Genomic DNA, 23,325 nt, shown 5'->3' with positions numbered 1-23,325 from the left:
GATCACCCCCTGTCATTGATAACCCCCCTGTAAGGCTCCATTCAGACGTCAGCATGCGTTTTGTGCATCCGATCCATGGATCCGTAAAAAATCATGCGGATGTCTGAATGGAGCCTTACAGGGGGGTGATCAATGACAGGGGGGTGATCAATGACAGGCGGGTGATCACCCATATACACTCCCTGATCACCCCCTGTCATTGATCACCCCCCCTGTAAGGCTCCATTCAGACATCCGCATGATTTTTTACGGATCCATGGATACATGGATCGGATCCACAAAACACATGCGGATGTCTGAATGGAGCCTTACAGGGGGGGTGATCAGTGACAGGGGGGTGATCACCCTGATTACCCTGATCACCCCCTGTCATTGATAACCCCCCTGTAAGGCTCCATTCAGACGTCCGCATGCGTTTTGTGGATCCGATCCATGTATCCATGGATCCGTAAAAAATCATGCGGATGTCTGAATGGAGCCTTACAGGGGGGGTGATCAGTGACAGGGGGGTGATCACCCTGATTACCCTGATCACCCCCTGTCATTGATAACCCCCCTGTAAGGCTCCATTCAGACGTCCGCATGCGTTCTGTGGATCCGATACATGTATCCATGGATCCGTAAAAAATCATGCGGATGTCTGAATGGAGCTTTACAGGGGGGGTGATCAGTGACAGGGGGGTGATCACCCTGATTACCCTGATCACCCCCTGTCATTGATAACCCCCCTGTAAGGCTCCATTCAGACGTCCGCATGCGTTTTGTGGATCCGATCCATGTATCCATGGATCCGTAAAAAATCATGCGGATGTCTGAATGGAGCCTTACAGGGGGGGTGATCAGTGACAGGGGGGTGATCACCCTGATTACCCTGATCACCCCCTGTCATTGATAACCCCCCTGTAAGGCTCCATTCAGACGTCCGCATGCGTTCTGTGGATCCGATCCATGTATCCATGGATCCGTAAAAAATCATGCGGATGTCTGAATGGAGCTTTACAGGGGGGGTGATCAGTGACAGGGGGGTGATCACCCTGATTACCCTGATCACCCCCTGTCATTGATAACCCCCCTGTAAGGCTCCATTCAGACGTCCGCATGCGTTCTGTGGATCCGATACATGTATTCATGGATCCGTAAAAAATCATGCGGATGTCTGAATGGAGCCTTACAGGGGGGGTGATCAGTGACAGGGGGGTGATCAGGGAGTCTATATGGGTGATCACCCCCCTGTCATTGATCACCCCCCTGTCATTGATCACCCCCCCCTGGTAAGGCTCCATTCAGACATTTTTTTTGGCACAAGTTAGCGGAAATTTTTTGTTTGTTTTTGTTTTTTCTTACAAAGTCTCATATTCCACTAACTTGTGTCAAAAAATAAAATCTCACATGGACGCACCATACCCCTCACGGAATCCAAATGCGTAAACATTTTTAGACATTTATATTCCAGACTTCTTCTCACGCTTTAGGGCCCCTAAAAAGCCAGGGCAGTATAAATACCCCACATGTGACCCCATTTCGGAAAGAAGACACCCCAAGGTATTCCGTGAGGGGCATATTGAGTCCATGAAAGATTGAAATTTTTGTCCTAAGTTAGCGGAAAGTGAGACTTTGTGAGGAAAAAAACAAAAAAAAAATCAATATCCGCTAACTTATGCAAAAAAAATAAAAATTCTAGGAACTCGCCAGGCCCCTCATTGAATACCTTGGGGTGTCTTCTTTCCAAAGTGGGGTCACATGTGGGGTATTTATACTGCCCTGGCTTTTTAGGGGCCCGAAAGTGTGAGAAGAAGTCTGGGATCCAAATGTCTAAAAATGCCCTGCTAAAAGGAATTTGGGCCCCTTTGCGCATCTAGGCTGCAAAAAAGTGTCACACATGTGGTATCGCCGTACTCAGGAGAAGTTGGGCAATGTGTTTTGGGGTGTCATTTTACATATACCCATGCTGGGTGAGAAAAATATCTTGGTCAAATGCCAACTTTGTATAAAAAAATGGGAAAAGTTGTCTTTTGCCAAGATATTTCTCTCACCCAGCATGGGTATATGTAAAATGACACCCCAAAACACATTCCCCAACTTCTCCTGAGTACGGCGATACCAGATGTGTGACACTTTTTTGCTGCCAAGGTGGGCAAAGGGGCACATATTGCAAAGTGCACCTTTCGGATTTCACCGGCCATTTTTTACAGATTTTGATTGCAAGGTACTTCTTACACATTTGGGCCCCTAAATTGCCAGGGCAGTATAACTACGCCACAAGTGACCCCATTTTGGAAAGAAGACACCCCAAGGTATTCCGTGAGGGGCACGGCGAGTTCCTAGAATTTTTTATTTTTTGTCACAAGTTAGCGGAAAATGATGATTTTTCTTTTTTTTTCTTTTTTCCTTACAAAGTCTCATATTCCACTAACTTGCGACAAAAAATAAAAAATTCTAGGAACTCGCCATGCCCCTCACGGAATACCTTGGGGTGTCTTCTTTCCAAAATGGGGTCACTTGTGGGGTAGTTATACTGCCCTGGCAATTTAGGGGCCCAAATGTGTGAGAAGTACCTTGCAATCAAAATGTGTAAAAAATGGCCTGCAAAATCTGAAAGGTGCACTTTGGAATATGTGCCCCTTTGCCCACCTTGGCTGCAAAAAAGTGTCACACATCTGGTATCGCCGTACTCAGGAGAAGTTGGGGAATGTGTTTTGGGGTGTCATTTTACATATACCCATGCTGGGTGAGAGAAATATCTTGGCAAAAGACAACTTTTCCCATTTTTTTATACAAAGTTGGCATTTGACCAAGATATTTCTCTCACCCAGCATGGGTATATGTAAAATGACACCCCAAAACACATTCCCCAACTTCTCCTGAGTACGGCGATACCAGATGTGTGACACTTTTTTGCAGCCAAGGTGGGCAAAGGGGCACATATTCCAAAGTGCACCTTTTGGATTTCACCGGTCATTTTTTACACATTTTGATTGCAAAGTTCTTCTCACACATTTGGGCCCCTAAATTGCCAGGGCAGTATAACTACCCCACAAGTGACCCCATTTTGGAAAGAAGACACCCCAAGGTATTCCGTGAGGGGCATGGCAAGTTTTTAGAATTTTTTATTTTTTGTCGCAAGTTAGTGGAATATGAGACTTTGTAAGAAAAAAAATAAAAATAAAAATCATCATCATTTTCCGCTAACTTGTGACAAAAAATAAAAAGTTCTATGAACTCACTATGCCCATCAGCGAATACCTTAGGGTGTCTACTTTCCGAAATGGGGTCATTTGTGGGGTTTTTCTACTGTTTGGGCATTGTAGAACCTCAGGAAACATGACAGGTGCTCAGAAAGTCAGAGCTGTTTCAAAAAGCGGAAATTCACATTTTTGTACCATAGTTTGCAAATGCTATAACTTTTACCCAAACCATTTTTTTTTTTGCCCAAACATTTTTTTTTTATCAAAGACATGTAGAACAATAAATTTGGCGAAAAATGTATATATGGATGTCGTTTTTTTTGCAAAATTTTACAGCTGAAAGTGAAAAATGTCATTTTTTTGCAAAAAAATCGTTAAATTTCGATTAATAACAAAAAAAGTAAAAATGTCAGCAGCAATGAAATACCACCAAATGAAAGCTCCATTAGTGAGAAGAAAAGGAGGTAAAATTCATTTGGGTGGTAAGTTGCATGACCGTGCAATAAACCGCTAAAGTTGTGGAGTGCCGATTTGTAAAAAAGGGCCTGGTCACTAGGGGGGTATAAACCTGTGGTCCTTAAGTGGTTAAATGTATTAAATTATTTTTCTGGGAGTTCAGTATTGATAATTTGCCCTCACGACTCCTGGCACCCTCACAGATCAGTTATTTAAAAAAAAAAAGTGGGGCCATGGTGAGCCAATGTCTTGTTCATTGGTCACAGCTTATGTGCGGTAAATGGGCCTGGACTGCAGTTCCAAGAACAGCCACTATACAATGTACTGCGCAGTGCTAGGTAGGCTGTAAGGGGGCCACAGCAATCACGGACTCAACGGAGCACCGCGGCCTCTTGAAACAGCTGATTGGCAGGAGTATTGGGAATCTGACCCCCACATATCAGATATGGATTACCTGTCCCGAAAATAGGTAATCAATAATGTACTCCTAGAAAGCCCTTTTAATGGTGCTGTCTGGGATTTTCAGAAACTTGCCTAAACAGGACATGATATAAAATAAAAAGCCTTACTCACCTGTTGAATCCCCCACCACTCCAGTAGTCCCCTCCGGATCTGCAGCAGTGACCCCACGTACGTCGGTCACTGGTCGCAGCAGTCCAGTGCCATACATGCCTAGCATCTCTGCTGAGGCCAGTAGTTGCCTGCAGTGGTTATCTGAGTGATGTACATCACTATAGGACCTTTAGGCCACCTGCACACATTGTGGAATATTCAGTTTCTTCTCCACAGATTCTCGTGCAGGAAAACGGCAGCATATTACAGTACCAGCAAAGTGGATGAGATTACACACATCTCATGCACACTTTGCTGATTTATTAATTTTTTATACGGATTACAAAATCTGCAGCATATCTGGTATGTTTGTGGTTTTAGCTATGGATTTCACCTTTTTCAATGGAAGGGCGAGATCCGGGGCAAAACCGCCTCAAATCCTCACCAAAGAACGCAATTAGACATTGCAGATTTTGGTGCAGAAACGCAGCAGTTAATAGTTTTTCTTTATTATGATATAATATTTATAAACATTTTTTGCAGGTTTATTAAAATTTCGAACAACTTCTTTAAAATAGTGATAAATTATGAAAAGTACTTCCTGTGGCAGACGCAACATTAAACCATTTTTGTGCATGTTCCTATAATTTTGAGGAACTACATTGAATGTGTGGTTTCCGTGTACTGAATGAGTAGGAGTGATCCAGAATACAGGTAGCTCGTCTGGGAAGTTACGTTTTAAATAAAAAAAAATGGAAGCGTAACTTACAGTCTAATGTTTGGGCTGTGGATGGTGGAGATGCTGAGGAGTAATGTCTGTGCTTATACTGCCTCTAGCTGGATGAGGAGATGGCCTGCAGCGTATTGACTCGCATTTGTCTACTTTCAGTGAGGAAGAACTACCAATTCATGATGGAGCACTAGACAGGGTATGTATAGACCTCGCTCATTACTTCTCTTTGTTTTACATCTGCGTTTATTTATTGTAATACGTATTGTTTTTAGCAGATTTCTTTTCATGTGAAATTTATAATTTCCTACAAATCATCAGATTGATTTTAGAGCAATACAAAGTGTCCTCCTACCTGTAGTATGCCGTATCAGCATAAATAAAGTCCCTTACCCAATACCTTCTACACTACACTTGTAGGCAGTTTTCTCTTCCAATGGGAGGAGTAGTATATTTGCACGGTTTGACTCATCATTTTTGGGCTCTTTCTTTTGCATTTAATGCAGTGTTTTCTCGCCAAAAGAAAGTGTGAACTGGGGTTAGGAAAGGTACACGGATTGTGAATTTACTGTGGAAGAATGAGTTATGCTGAAAAGGCCACTCGAGTGTCACTTGTCCTGCTAACATAATGTGACAAATGCTAATGGCACCATGCCGTGTTGTAGGAAGTCGCAGGAACAATTAGTATGTAAAGGATAATGTGCTCAGGTTTCCTGCTGTTATCTGTAGTAACCGCAGCTGTGTCCTGGCTGCCTTTATAGTCATAACTAAGGAGAAATTCCTTTAATCCAGCATCTGGCAGCCTGGAAAAATCTGATAGTCTGACGCCAAGTTTAACGCCAAGATAGAGAGATTTATCGGGAGATACATATGCATGTCCCAGGCAGGTTTCAATTCACTTACTGTTGATCTTCCAACCACATCTGCTAGAAGTCTGTTCCGAGCATCTGCAACTGTTTCAGTAAAATATTTTCGGACATTGCTTCTGCTCTCCTCCAACTGCACTCATTTCAGACTGTGCCCCTTGTTCTTGTGCTACGTTTCTTATTAGAAACACTACCTTCCTGAACATATATTTTTTAAAAGCTTTTTGCAACTTTGGGGGCATTATTTTTTTTTCTTCTTTTTGAGTTAAAATCATTTTTTCAATTGGTCGTTATTAAAAATGTTCAGCCGTTACTGAGATACAAGGGCTAGAAAATCAGTTTGTATGCAAGCTGTGACTTTGTTTTCTTTGAATCCCTTCAGCTGGTGGCTCATGTGTAGCTGTTCTTACTGATCTCCCGACCTTTAACTGATAAGAATAAAATGCAGTCATAAAAATGTTTCCAAAGGGGTACATGGCCTTTAACATATTTAAATTGTCTGATCAGGTCCCCCCTTTTATTTCCCTTGGCTGTACAAATTAAGTTCTATAACCCCTTAACAACTTCCGCCATACATGTACCTGGCCATAGCCGCCAGGTGCTTGCTGTTTTGGATGGCAGACACATGGAGGCAATAACCATGATCGGTGATGACACCGATCAGACATTTGCCTCTCAGGTGCAGTGGTTCTGAGCACTGATAGCCTCGGAGTACTTCGCTTTGGTTGCCTGAATGCCTCCCCTGCTCGGAAATCAAGGGAGCCATTCGGTTGCCATAACAGTCTTGGGCCTTCTGAAGTCCTACAGGGCCTGCCACAGTAATGTTCCTATGCCTGTGGCAGGGCTCCATAGGCTGCAATTCTAATCACTGCAGTCTATGGGAGAAGCAATCAAATGATCACATGTTAAAGTCCCTTTAAAATAAGTAAAAAAATATATATAAATAAAATATATATATAAAAAATATAAAAACTTAAATCACCCCCTAATAAACATCATTTAGCATTGCCTTGTCCTAAAACATCAAAACTATTACAATATAAATGTATTCACCTTGCTGCTTCACCTGCTAAAAATTTTTGAATAAAAAGTGATGACAGTCATATACACCCCAAAATAGTATAAATGAAAAGTTCTGACTGCTCCGCAAAAAACATACCTGGGGAACCCTTTTAAAATGAATCTCTAAAACCCTGGCTACATCCCAAGTAGTTCTAGTAAAGTTTATTAACGTCCATATAGATGTATGACATTATTAGGACGGTAAATGTGTAGAATGACGCTGCTATATGGGATCTTCACTGTGAAATGGACTGCTCACAAATGTACAGAAAAGTGAGATGAGATGAAAATATGACATCTGTCCATTTACTGTATATCGAAGCCAGGGGGGAACCGTCACATAGACTGAGGGAGGTGCCATATAGTACTATATAACAGTACCCCATTAGGTTGGTAATATCAATGTGTCTTCTCTGTGTTTTATAGCAAAAGTTTCTAGAAATCGAGAGGACCTCCAAATGGCTGAAAATGTTGAAGAGCTGGGATAAGTACAAAAACTCTGAAAAGGTAATGCTGACGTTACATCGTGGGTTGTGGTTTGCAGCTTCTTCTCTCGCTGTGATTTCATTTTGCACACTGTAAGATACCTATTGGGGCAATAAAAAAATAAAGATGCAAATATTCATGACTAGCTGCCAGCTTTCTCACCATTAAACCACCTCTCACCAGGGTGGAACATAGAAGTGTAATTTGCTGAAACCATTAGAACCTGCATATACTTAGCCATTTTTATGTCGTTTTTACTTAGCTTACATTATATGTTCTTTCGTGCCTAATTATTTTTTTTCTCTCTCCTCTACATGTTTTATTTTTTGAATATAAATATAATCCAAAGCTTCACCGAAGAATATACAAGGGCATTCCCCTTCAGCTACGAGGTCAAGTATGGTCTTTAATACTGGATGTCCCAAAATTAAAAGAAGACAAAAAAGACCTTTATACGGTAAGATTTCATGTAATTATTCTCTCTAGGCCACATTCAGAAGTGGCAGAGAAAAAGAATCTGTGGATTTCACCCTCTGCATTGCTCATACTGAAATGTGCGGTGATTGGCATGCTATGGATATGAAAATCTGTAGCATACAAGGAGATTCCTATAAACCTTTCCTGCGTTTTGTACAGTAGTTTAGTTCTCTGAAAAACAATAATGAATCTGCCACGCCTGCATGTGACCTTGTGATTTACATTGATGACTTATCCTCTCCTGGCACTCCCACCGGACAGTGAGCGTTGCTTTCTGGTCATTACACCACGTGTTGCCCCCTGTGGAAGTGAAGCTCGCATGGATCGCCGCCTCCTCTTCAAACAGCTGATTGGCGGGGATGCTAGTTGTCGGACCCCCGCACGTCACATATTGATGACCTATTCTGAGGACAGGTCATTCATATAAATCACTGCACAACCCCTTTAGTATATGTATGACAATATTCCTTTTATCCATCAGCCACTAATCCACGAATGTTGGGAACCTGGGACTTTCAACATATAGCTGTACAATACTGAATTTTCCCCAGAACTCTGACCAGAAGGCTGAGCAAAGAGAACCAATTATTAGACATGTCTGGGGGAAAAAAAAAACTCTAAGTGAATAGCATCATATTTTATTAGCAACATTGTATTTTTTAACTTTTGCCTTAAAGGGATTGTTTTATAGATTCCCTCCCCCCCCCTTTTAAATAATCCTGTCGCCTAACCCCCGCCTCCCCAGCAGCGGTATCTGTGAATAGAGCTATACTTACCCGCTCTCTGCCCCCCCCCCCCCCCCCCATCCTGACTTCTGGGCTATCTTCACTGGACTTCTGGTCCCCTCCTGTCAACTTCTTCATGGATGGGATCACGTGCGCCGCTGCAGCCAATGACTAGCCTCAGCGATGATGTGTCCCCAGGTGGCACATTACCCACTGCTGTTTGGGGACGTGTCATTGGCTACAGCAGGGCACATGACTACTTCCAGATGGTTGACACAGGAGTGGATTGTATGTCTGGTGCAGACAGCTTGGGTGTCACAGAGCCGGAATGAAATGTCAGAGATCAGTAGATCTCTTCATGGGTCCAGCTTGGGAACTAGGGAATTGGGGGAAAAAAAGAAAAATCTTTTACAACCCCTTTAGGTTCCTGTACATTTTATTTTCTTCTCTATTAATGCTGGATTACTGGCATTGTAATGTATATTAATCAGTAGTTATCTGGATTGCGGAGGTTTCCTAATATTGTAGGTATTTTTCCCATAGGTTCTGAAACAAAAAGCGAGAATTCTTTCTCCTGATATCAGACAGATTGATCTGGATGTGAACCGAACATTTCGAGACCACATAATGTTCAGAGATCGATATGGTGTTAAGTACGTACAGTCCTATATTCATAGCGCGTCTCCCAGGGTCCGATCCACTTTTGAAATGAGTCTGTGTTAGTATATCTGCCTGGAAGTAAGACTGTTCATATGTTCAGCTTGTGTCCCAGGAGATTTTCCTTGCATATGCTGAATGTATGTATAGCGCCCCAATACACCCAGTACTCATTACACAGTAATGCTGGAGCTTCTCAATACTGATTTTAGTAGAAAGTGACCCAACATTGTAATAAGGGTCTCTATCAACCGGTTGATGCTGTCCTTAAATAGGGCAGCGTAAAGCTGGGACATATTCCCTTTAATAATAACAGTAGGGTTACAAGGAATAAAATACAGCTACTACTCGTTCACAAAACTATGCCCTTTGATGCCTCATAGAGCTTATGTTCTTTTATAACATGTTACAGAGTCCTGAATAGTAACCTCTATGTACTCAATGATCAGAGAAGCTTTCAGATATACATTGGATATTCAAAGTCTACACACCCCTGTTAAAATGTCAGGTTTCTGTGCTGTAAAAAAACGAGACAAAGATAAATAATCTCAAAACTTTTTCCACCTTTAATGTGACCTATAAACTGTACAACTCAATTGAAAAACAAACTGAAATCTTTTAGGTGAAGGAAAAGAATAAAATAAAAATTAAATAATGTGGTTGAATAAGTGTGCACACCCTCTTATAACTGGGGATGTAGCTGTGTTCAGAATTAAGCAATTACATTCAAAATCATGTTAAATAGGAGTCAGCATACACCTGCCATCATTTAAAGTGCCCCTGATTAACCCCAAATAAAGTTCAGCTGCTCTAGTTGGTCTTTCCTGAAATTGTATTAGTCGCATCCCACAGCAAAAGCCATGGTCCACAGATACCTTTTAACAATGAGATTTTGGAAGCTATCAGTCAGAAGAAGGGCACAAAATAATTTTCCAAGGCATTAGATATACCATGGAACACAGTGAAGACAGTCATCATCAAGTTTAGAAAATATGGCACAACAGTGACATTACCAAGAACTGGATGTCCCTCCAAAATTGATGAAAAGACGAGAAGAAAACTGGTCAGGGAGGCTACCAAGAGGCCTACAGCAACATTAAAGGAGCTGCAGGAATATCTGGCAAGTACTGGGTGTGTGGTACATGTGACAACAATCTCCTGGTATTCTTCATACAGTACAGACCAAAAGTTTGGACACACCTTCTCATTCAAAGAGTTTTCTTTATTTTCATGACTATGAAAATTGTAGATTCACACTGAAGGCATCAAAACTATGAATTAACACATGTGGAATTATATACATAACAAAAAAGTGTGAAACAACTGAAAATATGTCATATTCTAGGTTCTTCAAAGTAGCCACCGTTTGCTTTGATTACTACTTTGCACACTCTTGGCATTCTCTTGATGAGCTTCAAGCAGGGGTGCACCGAAATGAAAATTCTGAACCGAAACCGAAAATTCAGGATGCCCCTTGACCGAAACTGCCTTTTTGCCCAAATACTTTTAAAATACTTTTTTTTTTTTTTTAAATGATTTTATTAATAATTCTTTTTCATGAATTTAATAAATCATATTACCCACCCACCCCATAACAGTGCCATCCACAGACCCCCCCCACCCCATAACAGTGCCATCCACAGACCCCCCCACCTCATAACAGTGCCATCCACAGACCCCCACCCACCCCATAACAGTGCCATCCACAGACCCCCCCCCCCCCCCATTGCCCCATTGCCGCTCCAGTACAGACTAGTTATAAAATGTGTACAATTAATAGAAAATAGCGGGGAGGGACTGGGAGGAGGAGCTGGGGGCCGGTGCGTTCACTGTTCTCCGGCCCCCAGCTCCAGTAGTTATAAAATGTGTACAATTAATAAGGATTCTATTCATGAGGCCCCCTCTGCAGTAGAACATTCAATATAGCCACATCCTACTCACAGGGCTGTTATCTTAATGCTGGCCGGCCGGGCAGACGAGCGGCAGCGTCACGACTGACGTCACATGCCTGCGCCGCCTCCTTCATTCAGAAAGTAGGCCGGGCACATGACGTCAGTCGTGACGCTGCTGCTCCTCTGCCCGGCCGGCCAGCATTAAGATAACAGCCCTGTGAGTAGAATGTGGCTATATTGAATGTTCTACTGCAGAGGGGGCCTCATGAATAGAATCCTTATTAATTGTACACATTTTATAACTACTGGAGCTGGGGGCCGGAGCACAGTGAACGCACCGGCCCCCAGCTCCTCCTCCCAGTCCCTCCCCGCTATTTTCTGCCGATATGTATCAATATCGGCCGAAATGGATTAGGTGCATTTTCGGCCGATATTTTCGGCCGCCGGAATTTCGGTGCACCCCTAGCTTCAAGAGGTAGTCACCTGAAATGGTCTTCCAACAGTCTTGAAGGAGTTCCCAGAGATGCTTAGCACTTGTTGGCCCTTTTGCCTTCACTCTGTGGTCCAGCTCACCCCAAACCATCTTGATTGGGTTCAGGTCCGGTGACTGTGGAGGCCAGGTCATCTGGCACAGCACCCCATCACTCTCCTTCATGGTCAAATAGCCCTTACACAGCCTGGAGGTGTGTTTGGGGTCATTGTCCTGTTGAAAAATAAATGATGGTCCAACTAAACGCAAACCGGATGGAATAGCATGCCGCTGCAAGATGATGTGGTAGACATGCTGGTTCAGTATGCCTTCAATTTTGAATAAATCCCCAACAGTGTCACCAGCAAAGCACCCCCACACCATCACACCTCCTCCTCCATGCTTCACGCTGGGGACCAGGCATGTAGAGTCCATCCGTTCACCTTTTCTGCGTCGCACAAAGACACGGTGGTTGGAACCAAAGATCTCAAATTTGGACTCATCAGACCAAAGCACAGATTTCCACTGGTCTAATGTCCATTCCTTGTGTTCTTTAGCCCAAACAAGTCTCTTCTGCTTGTTGTCCGTCCTTAGCAGTGGTTTCCTAGCAGATATTCTACCATGAAGGCCTGATTCACACAGTCTCCTCTTAACAGTTGTTCTAGAGATGTGTCTGCTGCTAGAACTCTATGTGGCATTGACCTGGTCTCTAATCTGAGCTGCTGTTAACCTGCGATTTCTAGGGCTGGTGACTCGGATGAACTTATCCTCCGCAGCAGAGGTGACTCTTGGTCTTCCTTTCCTGGGGCAGTCCGCATGTGAGCCAGTTTCTTTGTAGCGCTTGATGGTTTTTGTGACTGCACTTGGGGACACTTTCAAAGTTTTCCCAATTTTTCGGACTGACTGACCTTCATTTCTTAAAGTAATGATTGCCACTAGTTTTTCTTTACTTAGCTGCTTTTTTCTTGCCATAATACAAATTCTAACAGTCTTTTCAGTAGGACGATCATCTGTGTATCCACCTGACTTCTCCACAACCCAACTGATGGTCCCAACCCCATTTATAAGGCAAGAAATCCCACTTATTAAACCTGTCAGGGGCACATCTGTGAAGTGAAAACCATTTCAGGTGACTACCTCTTGAAGCTCAGCAAGAGAATGCCAAGAGAGTGCAAAGCAGTAATCCAAGAAAAAGGTGGCTACTTTGAAGAACCTAGAATATTACATATTTTCAGTTGTTTCACACTTGTTTGTTATGTATATAATTCCACATGTGTTAATTCATAGTTTTGATGCCTTCAGTGTGAATCTACAATTTTCATAGTCATGAAAATAAAGAAAACTCTTTGAATGAGAAGGTGTGTCCAAACTTTTGGTCTGTACTGTATGTCTGGGCTATAGGGGAGAGTGGCAAGACGAAAGCCTTTTCTTACAAAGGCTTTCAAGCCAGGCTACATTTTGCAATAACACATCTGAAGTCTCCCAAAAGCATGTGGGAAAAGGTGTTATGGTCTGATGAAACCAAGGTTAAACTTTTTGGCCATAATTCCAAAAGATATGTTTGGCCCAAAAACAACACTGCACGTCACAAAAAGAACACCATACCCACAGTGCAGCATGGTGGTGGCAACAACATGCTTTGGGGCTGTTTTTCTCCAGCTGGAGCTGGGGCCTTAGTTAAGCTAGAGGGAATTATGAACAGTTCCAAATACCAGTCAATATTGGCACAAAACCTTCAGGCTTCTGATAGAAAGCTGAACATCAAGAGGAACTTCATCTTTCAGCATGACAACGACCCAAAGCATACATCCAAATCAACAAAGGAGTGGCTTCACCAGAAGAAGATTAAAGTTTTGGAATGACCCAGCCAGAGCCCAGACCTGAATCCAATTGAAAATCTGTGGGGTGATCTGAAGAGGGCTGTGCACAGGAGATGCCCTCGCAATCTCACAGATTTGGAGTGTTTTTGCAAAGAAGAGTGGGCAAATCTTGCCAAGTCAAAATGTGCCATGCTGATAGACTCATACCCAAAAAGACTGAGTGCTGCAATAAAATCAAAAGGTGCTTCAACAAAGTATTAGTTTAAGGGTGTGCACACTTATGCAACTATATAATCTTATTTTTATATTTTTTCTTCCCTCTACCTAAAAGATTTCAGTTTGTTTTTCAATTGAGTTGTACAGTTTATAGGTCACATTAAAGGTGGAAAAAGTTCTGAAATGATTGATCTTTGTCCATTTTTATTCACATCACAGAAACCTGACATTTTAACAGGGGTGTGTAGACTTTTTATATCCACTGTATTTATGAAGCCTGCCCCTATAACTAGGCTTGTGTTTGTAATGCTGGCTTTTACAAGCCCATAATGTGAAATTGGAGTTCCTCTTTTTTTATCCGTCAAGGTGAATGCTCTTTAACCTTCTGCCGTCACACTAACGCCGAAAGGCGTCAATGCTGCGGCGCTGCCAGGTCACACTAACGCCGATTGGCGTCATCTCGCGTGAGCCGAGATTTCCTGTGAACGCGCGCACACAGGCGCGCGCGCTCACAGGAACGGAAGGTAAGCGAGTGGATCTCCAGCCTGCCAGCGGCGATCGCTCGCTGGCAGGCTGGAGATCCGAATTTTTTAACCCCTAACAGGTATATTAGACGCTGTTTTCATAACAGCGTCTAATATACCTCCTACCTGGTCCTCTGGTGGTCCCTTTTGTTAGGATCGACCACCAGAGGACTCAGGTAGGTCAGTACAGTCGCACCAAACACTACACTACACCCCCCCCCCCCCCCCCCCCGTCACTTATTAACCCCTTATAAACCCCTGATCACCCCATATAAACTCCCTGATCACCCCCCTGTCATTGATCACCGCCCTGTCATTGATCACCCCCCCTGTCAGGCTCCGTTCAGACGTCCGTATGATTTTTACGGATCCACGGATACATGGATCGGATCCGCAAAAAGCATACGGACGTCTGAATGGAGCCTTACAGGGGGGTGATCAATGACAGGCGGGTGATCACCCATATACACTCCCTGATCACCCCCCTGTCATTGATAACCCCCCTGTAAGGCTCCATTCAGACGTCCGCATGCGTTTTGTGGATCCGATCCATGGATCCGTAAAAAATCATGCGGATGTCTGAATGGAGCCTTACAGGGGGGGTGATCAGTGACAGGGGGGTGATTACCCTGATCACCCCCTGTCATTGATAACCCCCCTGTAAGGCTCCATTCAGACGTCAGCATGCGTTTTGTGGATCCGATCCATGTATCCATGGATCCGTAAAAAATCATGCGGATGTCTGAATGGAGCCTTACAGGGGGGGTGATCAGTGACAGGGGGGTGATCACCCTGATTACCCTGATCACCCCCTGTCATTGATAACCCCCCTGTAAGGCTCCATTCAGACGTCCGCATGCGTTTTGTGGATCCGATCCATGGATCCGTAAAAAATCATGCGGATGTCTGAATGGAGCCTTACAGGGGGGGTGATCAGTGACAGGGGGGTGATTACCCTGATCACCCCCTGTCATTGATAACCCCCCTGTAAGGCTCCATTCAGACGTCAGCATGCGTTTTGTGGATCCGATCCATGGATCCGTAAAAAATCATGCGGATGTCTGAATGGAGCCTTACAGGGGGGGTGATCAGTGACAGGGGGGTGATTACCCTGATCACCCCCTGTCATTGATAACCCCCCTGTAAGGCTCCATTCAGACGTCAGCATGCGTTTTGTGCATCCGATCCATGGATCCGTAAAAAATCATGCGGATGTCTGAATGGAGCCTTACAGGGGGGTGATCAATGACAGGGGGGTGATCAATGACAGGCGGGTGATCACCCATATACACTCCCTGATCACCCCCTGTCATTGATCACCCCCCCTGTAAGGCTCCATTCAGACATCCGCATGATTTTTTACGGATCCATGGATACATGGATCGGATCCACAAAACACATGCGGATGTCTGAATGGAGCCTTACAGGGGGGGTGATCAGTGACAGGGGGGTGATCACCCTGATTACCCTGATCACCCCCTGTCATTGATAACCCCCCTGTAAGGCTCCATTCAGACGTCCGCATGCGTTTTGTGGATCCGATCCATGTATCCATGGATCCGTAAAAAATCATGCGGATGTCTGAATGGAGCCTTACAGGGGGGGTGATCAGTGACAGGGGGGTGATCACCCTGATTACCCTGATCACCCCCTGTCATTGATAACCCCCCTGTAAGGCTCCATTCAGACGTCCGCATGCGTTCTGTGGATCCGATACATGTATCCATGGATCCGTAAAAAATCATGCGGATGTCTGAATGGAGCTTTACAGGGGGGGTGATCAGTGACAGGGGGGTGATCACCCTGATTACCCTGATCACCCCCTGTCATTGATAACCCCCCTGTAAGGCTCCATTCAGACGTCCGCATGCGTTTTGTGGATCCGATCCATGTATCCATGGATCCGTAAAAAATCATGCGGATGTCTGAATGGAGCCTTACAGGGGGGGTGATCAGTGACAGGGGGGTGATCACCCTGATTACCCTGATCACCCCCTGTCATTGATAACCCCCCTGTAAGGCTCCATTCAGACGTCCGCATGCGTTCTGTGGATCCGATCCATGTATCCATGGATCCGTAAAAAATCATGCGGATGTCTGAATGGAGCTTTACAGGGGGGGTGATCAGTGACAGGGGGGTGATCACCCTGATTACCCTGATCACCCCCTGTCATTGATAACCCCCCTGTAAGGCTCCATTCAGACGTCCGCATGCGTTCTGTGGATCCGATACATGTATCCATGGATCCGTAAAAAATCATGCGGATGTCTGAATGGAGCCTTACAGGGGGGGTGATCAGTGACAGGGGGGTGATCAGGGAGTCTATATGGGTGATCACCCCCCTGTCATTGATCACCCCCCTGTCATTGATCACCCCCCCCTGGTAAGGCTCCATTCAGACATTTTTTTTGGCACAAGTTAGCGGAAATTTTTTGTTTGTTTTTGTTTTTTCTTACAAAGTCTCATATTCCACTAACTTGTGTCAAAAAATAAAATCTCACATGGACGCACCATACCCCTCACGGAATCCAAATGCGTAAACATTTTTAGACATTTATATTCCAGACTTCTTCTCACGCTTTAGGGCCCCTAAAAAGCCAGGGCAGTATAAATACCCCACATGTGACCCCATTTCGGAAAGAAGACACCCCAAGGTATTCCGTGAGGGGCATATTGAGTCCATGAAAGATTGAAATTTTTGTCCTAAGTTAGCGGAAAGTGAGACTTTTTGTGAGGAAAAAAACAAAAAAAAAATCAATATCCGCTAACTTATGCAAAAAAAATAAAAATTCTAGGAACTCGCCAGGCCCCTCATTGAATACCTTGGGGTGTCTTCTTTCCAAAGTGGGGTCACATGTGGGGTATTTATACTGCCCTGGCTTTTTAGGGGCCCGAAAGTGTGAGAAGAAGTCTGGGATCCAAATGTCTAAAAATGCCCTGCTAAAAGGAATTTGGGCCCCTTTGCGCATCTAGGCTGCAAAAAAGTGTCACACATGTGGTATCGCCGTACTCAGGAGAAGTTGGGCAATGTGTTTTGGGGTGTCATTTTACATATACCCATGCTGGGTGAGAAAAATATCTTGGTCAAATGCCAACTTTGTATAAAAAAATGGGAAAAGTTGTCTTTTGCCAAGATATTTCTCTCACCCAGCATGGGTATATGTAAAATGACACCCCAAAACACATTCCCCAACTTCTCCTGAGTACGGCGATACCAGATGTGTGACACTTTTTTGCTGCCAAGGTGGGCAAAGGGGCACATATTGCAAAGTGCACCTTTCGGATTTCACCGGCCATTTTTTACAGATTTTGATTGCAAGGTACTTCTTACACATTTGGGCCCCTAAATTGCCAGGGCAGTATAACTACGCCACAAGTGACCCCATTTTGGAAAGAAGACACCCCAAGGTATTCCGTGAGGGGCACGGCGAGTTCCTAGAATTTTTTATTTTTTGTCACAAGTTAGCGGAAAATGATGATTTTTCTTTTTTTTTTCTTTTTTCCTTACAAAGTCTCATATTCCACTAACTTGCGACAAAAAATAAAAAATTCTAGGAACTCGCCATGCCCCTCACGGAATACCTTGGGGTGTCTTCTTTCCAAAATGGGGTCACTTGTGGGGTAGTTATACTGCCCTGGCAATTTAGGGGCCCAAATGTGTGAGAAGTACCTTGCAATCAAAATGTGTAAAAAATGGCCTGCAAAATCTGAAAGGTGCACTTTGGAATATGTGCCCCTTTGCCCACCTTGGCTGCAAAAAAGTGTCACACATCTGGTATCGCCGTACTCAGGAGAAGTTGGGGAATGTGTTTTGGGGTGTCATTTTACATATACCCATGCTGGGTGAGAGAAATATCTTGGCAAAAGACAACTTTTCCCATTTTTTTATACAAAGTTGGCATTTGACCAAGATATTTCTCTCACCCAGCATGGGTATATGTAAAATGACACCCCAAAACACATTCCCCAACTTCTCCTGAGTACGGCGATACCAGATGTGTGACACTTTTTTGCAGCCAAGGTGGGCAAAGGGGCACATATTCCAAAGTGCACCTTTTGGATTTCACCGGTCATTTTTTACACATTTTGATTGCAAAGTTCTTCTCACACATTTGGGCCCCTAAATTGCCAGGGCAGTATAACTACCCCACAAGTGACCCCATTTTGGAAAGAAGACACCCCAAGGTATTCCGTGAGGGGCATGGCAAGTTTTTAGAATTTTTTATTTTTTGTCGCAAGTTAGTGGAATATGAGACTTTGTAAGAAAAAAAATAAAAATAAAAATCATCATCATTTTCCGCTAACTTGTGACAAAAAATAAAAAGTTCTATGAACTCACTATGCCCATCAGCGAATACCTTAGGGTGTCTACTTTCCGAAATGGGGTCATTTGTGGGGTTTTTCTACTGTTTGGGCATTGTAGAACCTCAGGAAACATGACAGGTGCTCAGAAAGTCAGAGCTGTTTCAAAAAGCGGAAATTCACATTTTTGTACCATAGTTTGCAAATGCTATAACTTTTACCCAAACCATTTTTTTTTTTGCCCAAACATTTTTTTTTTATCAAAGACATGTAGAACAATAAATTTGGCGAAAAATGTATATATGGATGTCGTTTTTTTTGCAAAATTTTACAGCTGAAAGTGAAAAACGTCATTTTTTTGCAAAAAAATCGTTAAATTTCGATTAATAACAAAAAAAGTAAAAATGTCAGCAGCAATGAAATACCACCAAATGAAAGCTCCATTAGTGAGAAGAAAAGGAGGTAAAATTCATTTGGGTGGTAAGTTGCATGACCGTGCAATAAACCGCTAAAGTTGTGGAGTGCCGATTTGTAAAAAAGGGCCTGGTCACTAGGGGGGTATAAACCTGTGGTCCTTAAGTGGTTAAATGAAGCCACTTGGATGACGTGAATGTTATTGCACTGTGTAGTACTTGTGATCATCATAGACCCACTTATCGTATTGAAGTTGTCTATGGCAGAAGTACAGCTACTGGATGTCTTCCAGGCTTGACTATTGAACAGAGCTGTCAGTTCTTCTCATATTGATTTTACATGCTTTGTTCCTTTCAGCCTCCTCTTAGTTTATAAGAACACCGCAAATGGCTTTTCACATAAAAAAAAACCCTCCCAATTAGATAGAATTTATGAAATGTGTTTTTAAAGCAGCCTGGATGTATTGTGTATTGATAAAAGTTTTCTGTTCTCCTCCCCAGGCAACAGGCTTTATTTCATGTGTTGGCGGCATATTCACTGTATAATACGGTAAGTGGTTTCTGGACAAGCCTAATTAAAGGGTTTTTCTGACTTTTTTTTATACTGATGACCTATACCCTGAGGGTCACTAGGGGACCCCCCGCCGATCAGCTGTTTGAGAAGGCGGAGGCCCCCTAAATGAGTGCTAGCGGCCTTCTCGCAGCTTTCCCGAGGCCAATGACGTCAAGTTCATTGGTCACATGACCTAGACGCTGCTCAGTCTCATTCAAGTGAATGGGCTGAGCTGCGATACCAAGCACAGCCACTATACAATGTACAACGTTCTGCTTGGTAAGCTGTGAGGAGGCAGCGACGATCACCAGAGCACCACCGTTTACTCAAACAACTGATCTGCGGGGGTACTCGGTGTCGGACCCCATCAATCAGTATAATTTTTTTCCCCCAAAAAAAACGCTTTCAAGTTGTATTCTAATCTCATCCATTCGTGACTGAGTTCAGAATACCCATCATATATGATGACCAGCGGTGGCTGTGCTACGTTGTTTCCATAAATCCCATGGAAGTGGTTGGAAATTTTGGAAAAAGCGCAGCACAGCGAGCTATACTATTTCTTTACTCTGTGAGGTATAGTAACGGTGTAGCTCATCGTTCTCTATTGGAGTTACAGTACAGCCCACTGGGTTGTTTCTATAATTCCTCCTACACACGGCCATATTCTAATCTCAACCATGAATCGCCAAGATAAAGAATACCCCTTTAAAACGATTATATATTTTTTAATCAAAATGTCATCTTTTGAAGATGTAGCAATTTCTATCATCCGTCATGGATTTTCAGAAACATGGTGACCACTCGGTTGATGTGGTTTTGACATTATAATGCAGGTCTATGTAAAATCGTCATTCTTCTCAGTACAGTGCATGGCATATTAGTTCTCTATGTAGTGCCCTAGACTCGCCATGATCTGTGGGCTGCTCCTACTCCGTCACTTAGAAGCCCATCTCTAATAGAGGAACCAGCGCTGTAGGATGTAATGCGATTCATCATCATTTTCATCTTAATGTACCGAGCCAGAGTATTGTGTGTGCTTAAGAGCTAAATCACTATGGCCACATGTTAATGAGACCTTGTGTCCACCTCTCTGGCCGTTTTATGCATTCGCATTATGAGCCAGAGTCACGGTCACTTATTATGCTCTACCCCACCCTGTGAGGTGGCATCCGTTCCAATTAGTGCATGGAATGGAGATGGATTGTACGCTCTTTGCCAGTATTTTATCTTGACCATAGTGTAGGGAGTGCTGCCAAGGTAGGCAATCTGATTAAGGTGGTGATTGATGGCCCAAACCCCATCACGAGACTCTTAGCAAGAGGCCAAATTCAAACGACACCTATTGGGATTTTTATTATCATGTTTAGGACGTGTAATTCACATATGTCCAGCATGTGCAGTTTTATCGAATCCTCGGCGTGTGACATTTCGCAGCACTCTGTACGGTCAGACAACATCTTAACATTTTTTTGTCTTCTTTTTCTTACTTAAGTGGAAAGGAAGAAAGTGAAACCTTTGCTCAGTGCAGAACCTGATGTTTTTATCATTGATTCTCTGGTGTTTTTTATGGAAATAATGTGCAATTTCAAGAGGCCTAATTGTACAGAGCGATGAATCCCCCCGTTCATCTGCATTAAATTATAGCTAAAGCACAGAAAGTGCTTGCTGGAAAATGTGCTCACATATGGAGGAATCTGAACAGGTGGCGGGGTAGACGGCTCTGATAATTTTTCTAATCGCCCAACATGAAGCCTCTATATATAGCTTGCACTACCTGGGCATGGAAGGTCTTGCAGGGTCCCCTCTTCTGTGTTAATATCAGTGGTCTCACCATCCCTTCCACAGAAACATCTGTGTGTAATTATCATGTTGGTCACAATGCGCCGAGAATTCACACTGCTCGGGGAGTGCGGCACATGCTAGATCTCTGTATGACCATATGGTATTTAAGTGTATGCGAGAAATCTCTTGGCAAAAGTTCTGCATGGTGTCAAAACCAGTCTTGTTAACCCTCCGAACCTGGCAGTGTGATGAAAGCCTGAGGAGCTCCCTGCCTGGGTTGTATAAAAAAAAAAAATCCAAGTACATGGAAATTCTCAGAAAAGGACTAGCGGTTATTAGAATAGTTACTTTTCTAACCCCATTTTTCTTAAAGGATTTCTACGCTTCTTGTATGTCAGTTGTTTCTTAAACGTTTGTTACTTATCCAAAAACTGATTTTGGTTCCTCAACAAAGAACTGGCTATATCGATGTATGTAGACCCACCACACAGAACCCTGTCTGTGGTTGGCACAGTGCATATTAAATATTTCTTCCATAGGTGTCGTCACCCAGCTTTTGCAGTATCCACTTTGCCTCTTTTATGTCATGGCGCAGGAGTGTGTCACCTGTAGAGAACATGATATGGGGATGTTGGATTTCAGCAGACCCAATCCTTTAGTTTTTAGTTCCTGCTAGAGGTATCTAACATCATCGTATTCCCTTTTTCTTATTGAGAACAGAAGAAGCTGTCCTCTGAATGAAGATTTGCACAACAGTTGTCTTAAAGGGCATCTGTCAGCAGATTTGTACCTATGACACCGGCTGACCTGTGCGCTTGGCAGCTGAAGGCATCTGTGTCGGTCCCATGTTCATATGTGACTGCATTGCTGAGAAAACTGATGTTTTAATAAATGTGAATGAGCCTCTAGGAGCAATGGGGGTGTTGCCCTTGCTCTCTCTGCACTTTGACATGGCCAGGTAGTGTAAATGTGACCATGTCTGCCTGGTCCTGTCAACCAAAGTGCAGAGGACGTGGCAGTTGCAGAGAGGGCTCAGTCTCTGTCATGGTAATGCCCCCACTGCTTCTAGAAGCTCATCTTTATATATTAAAATATCATTTTTCTCAGCGATGCGGACACGTATGAACACTGGACCAACACAGGTGCCTTCAGCTGCCAAGCGCACGTGTAACAGGTCAGCCAGTGTCATAGGTACAAATCTGCTGAGAGATGCCCTTTAAGCTATATGGTCACCTAAAGCTGTGCACTCTGAAAGGGTGAAAACAACATACCAGTGAGGATCTACAAGCCCTGGAACTGCTCTGCCAGCCTTTAATATAGTCCTTTCTAGAGTGCACTTCTAAAGGTACATCCACACTTGACGGAAATGCTGCACATTTTTAAGAGGAAGATCTATAGCATTGTAGAGTACCAGCAAAGTGGATGTAATCTCTTCCATAAGGGTACTTTCTTTTCCGGCATTGAGTTCCATCACAGGGGCTCTATACCAAACTGATCAGTTTCATCCTAATGCATTCTGAATGGAGAGCAATCTGTTCAGGATGTCTTCAGTTCAGTCTTTTTGACTTTTCAGGACGGAGATAATACCGCACATGCCGGATCCAGCATTTTTTCCCATTGAAATGCATTAATGCCGGATCTGGCCCTGAGTGTTCCAGCAAAACGGATCTGGCATTGCAGTCTGTGCATTCTCTGACCTCAAAAAATGTGAAAAAAATAAATTTTTCCGGATGACACCGGAGAGACGGATCCAGCATTTCAATACATTTGTCAGACGGATCAGGATCCTGATCCGTCTGACAAATGCCATCGGTTTGCATACATTTTGACGGATCTGCAAAGAAAGAGGGGGTCAGTCAGCACATCCCAAAGCGCAGGGGCACGTTGCTATGGCTGAGAAGAAGACTGTTAAACAAAACATGCAATGCAACAGCTCACTGCAAACCAAATAAAGTACAAAATTGCATCATAATTGCAAATGCTATACTAATAAGTTAGAGATGCTTGGCAAATCGTTTTGTACAAAATTATTTGAGCCCGTCTGCCACACGTCAAGGCGATCTCTAGTTAGACGGGTTCCTAACACTAAATTCTATCTGTTATGTGCCATGACGGCTACCATATAATTCAGCAAGTGCAGGTTCCACATGCATGCTG

The 23,325-nt window shown here is 43.5% G+C and overlaps 1 protein-coding gene across 3 annotated transcripts in view; it reads left to right on the top strand.

Annotated features, from left to right (window-relative positions):
• USP6NL (USP6 N-terminal like) overlaps positions 1-23,325 on the top strand; it is a 153,313-nt gene that overhangs the window by 99,563 nt on the left and 30,425 nt on the right. For 2 of the 3 annotated variants that reach the window (XM_044280072.1, XM_044280073.1), the window contains 5 exons: positions 5,083-5,122; positions 7,278-7,358; positions 7,687-7,794; positions 9,083-9,192; positions 19,335-19,383. In XM_044280072.1, coding sequence (XP_044136007.1) covers positions 5,083-5,122; positions 7,278-7,358; positions 7,687-7,794; positions 9,083-9,192; positions 19,335-19,383 — 388 coding nt within the window. The remainder of the gene's footprint in view (positions 1-5,082; positions 5,123-7,277; positions 7,359-7,686; positions 7,795-9,082; positions 9,193-19,334; positions 19,384-23,325) is intronic. The other variant, XM_044280074.1, reaches the window with a different exon arrangement.

This window comes from Bufo gargarizans, chromosome 2 (genome assembly GCF_014858855.1).
Source record: "Bufo gargarizans isolate SCDJY-AF-19 chromosome 2, ASM1485885v1, whole genome shotgun sequence".
NCBI classification, from domain to species: Eukaryota; Metazoa; Chordata; class Amphibia; order Anura; family Bufonidae; genus Bufo; species Bufo gargarizans.
This window is presented reverse-complemented; position numbering and strand designations above follow the sequence as displayed.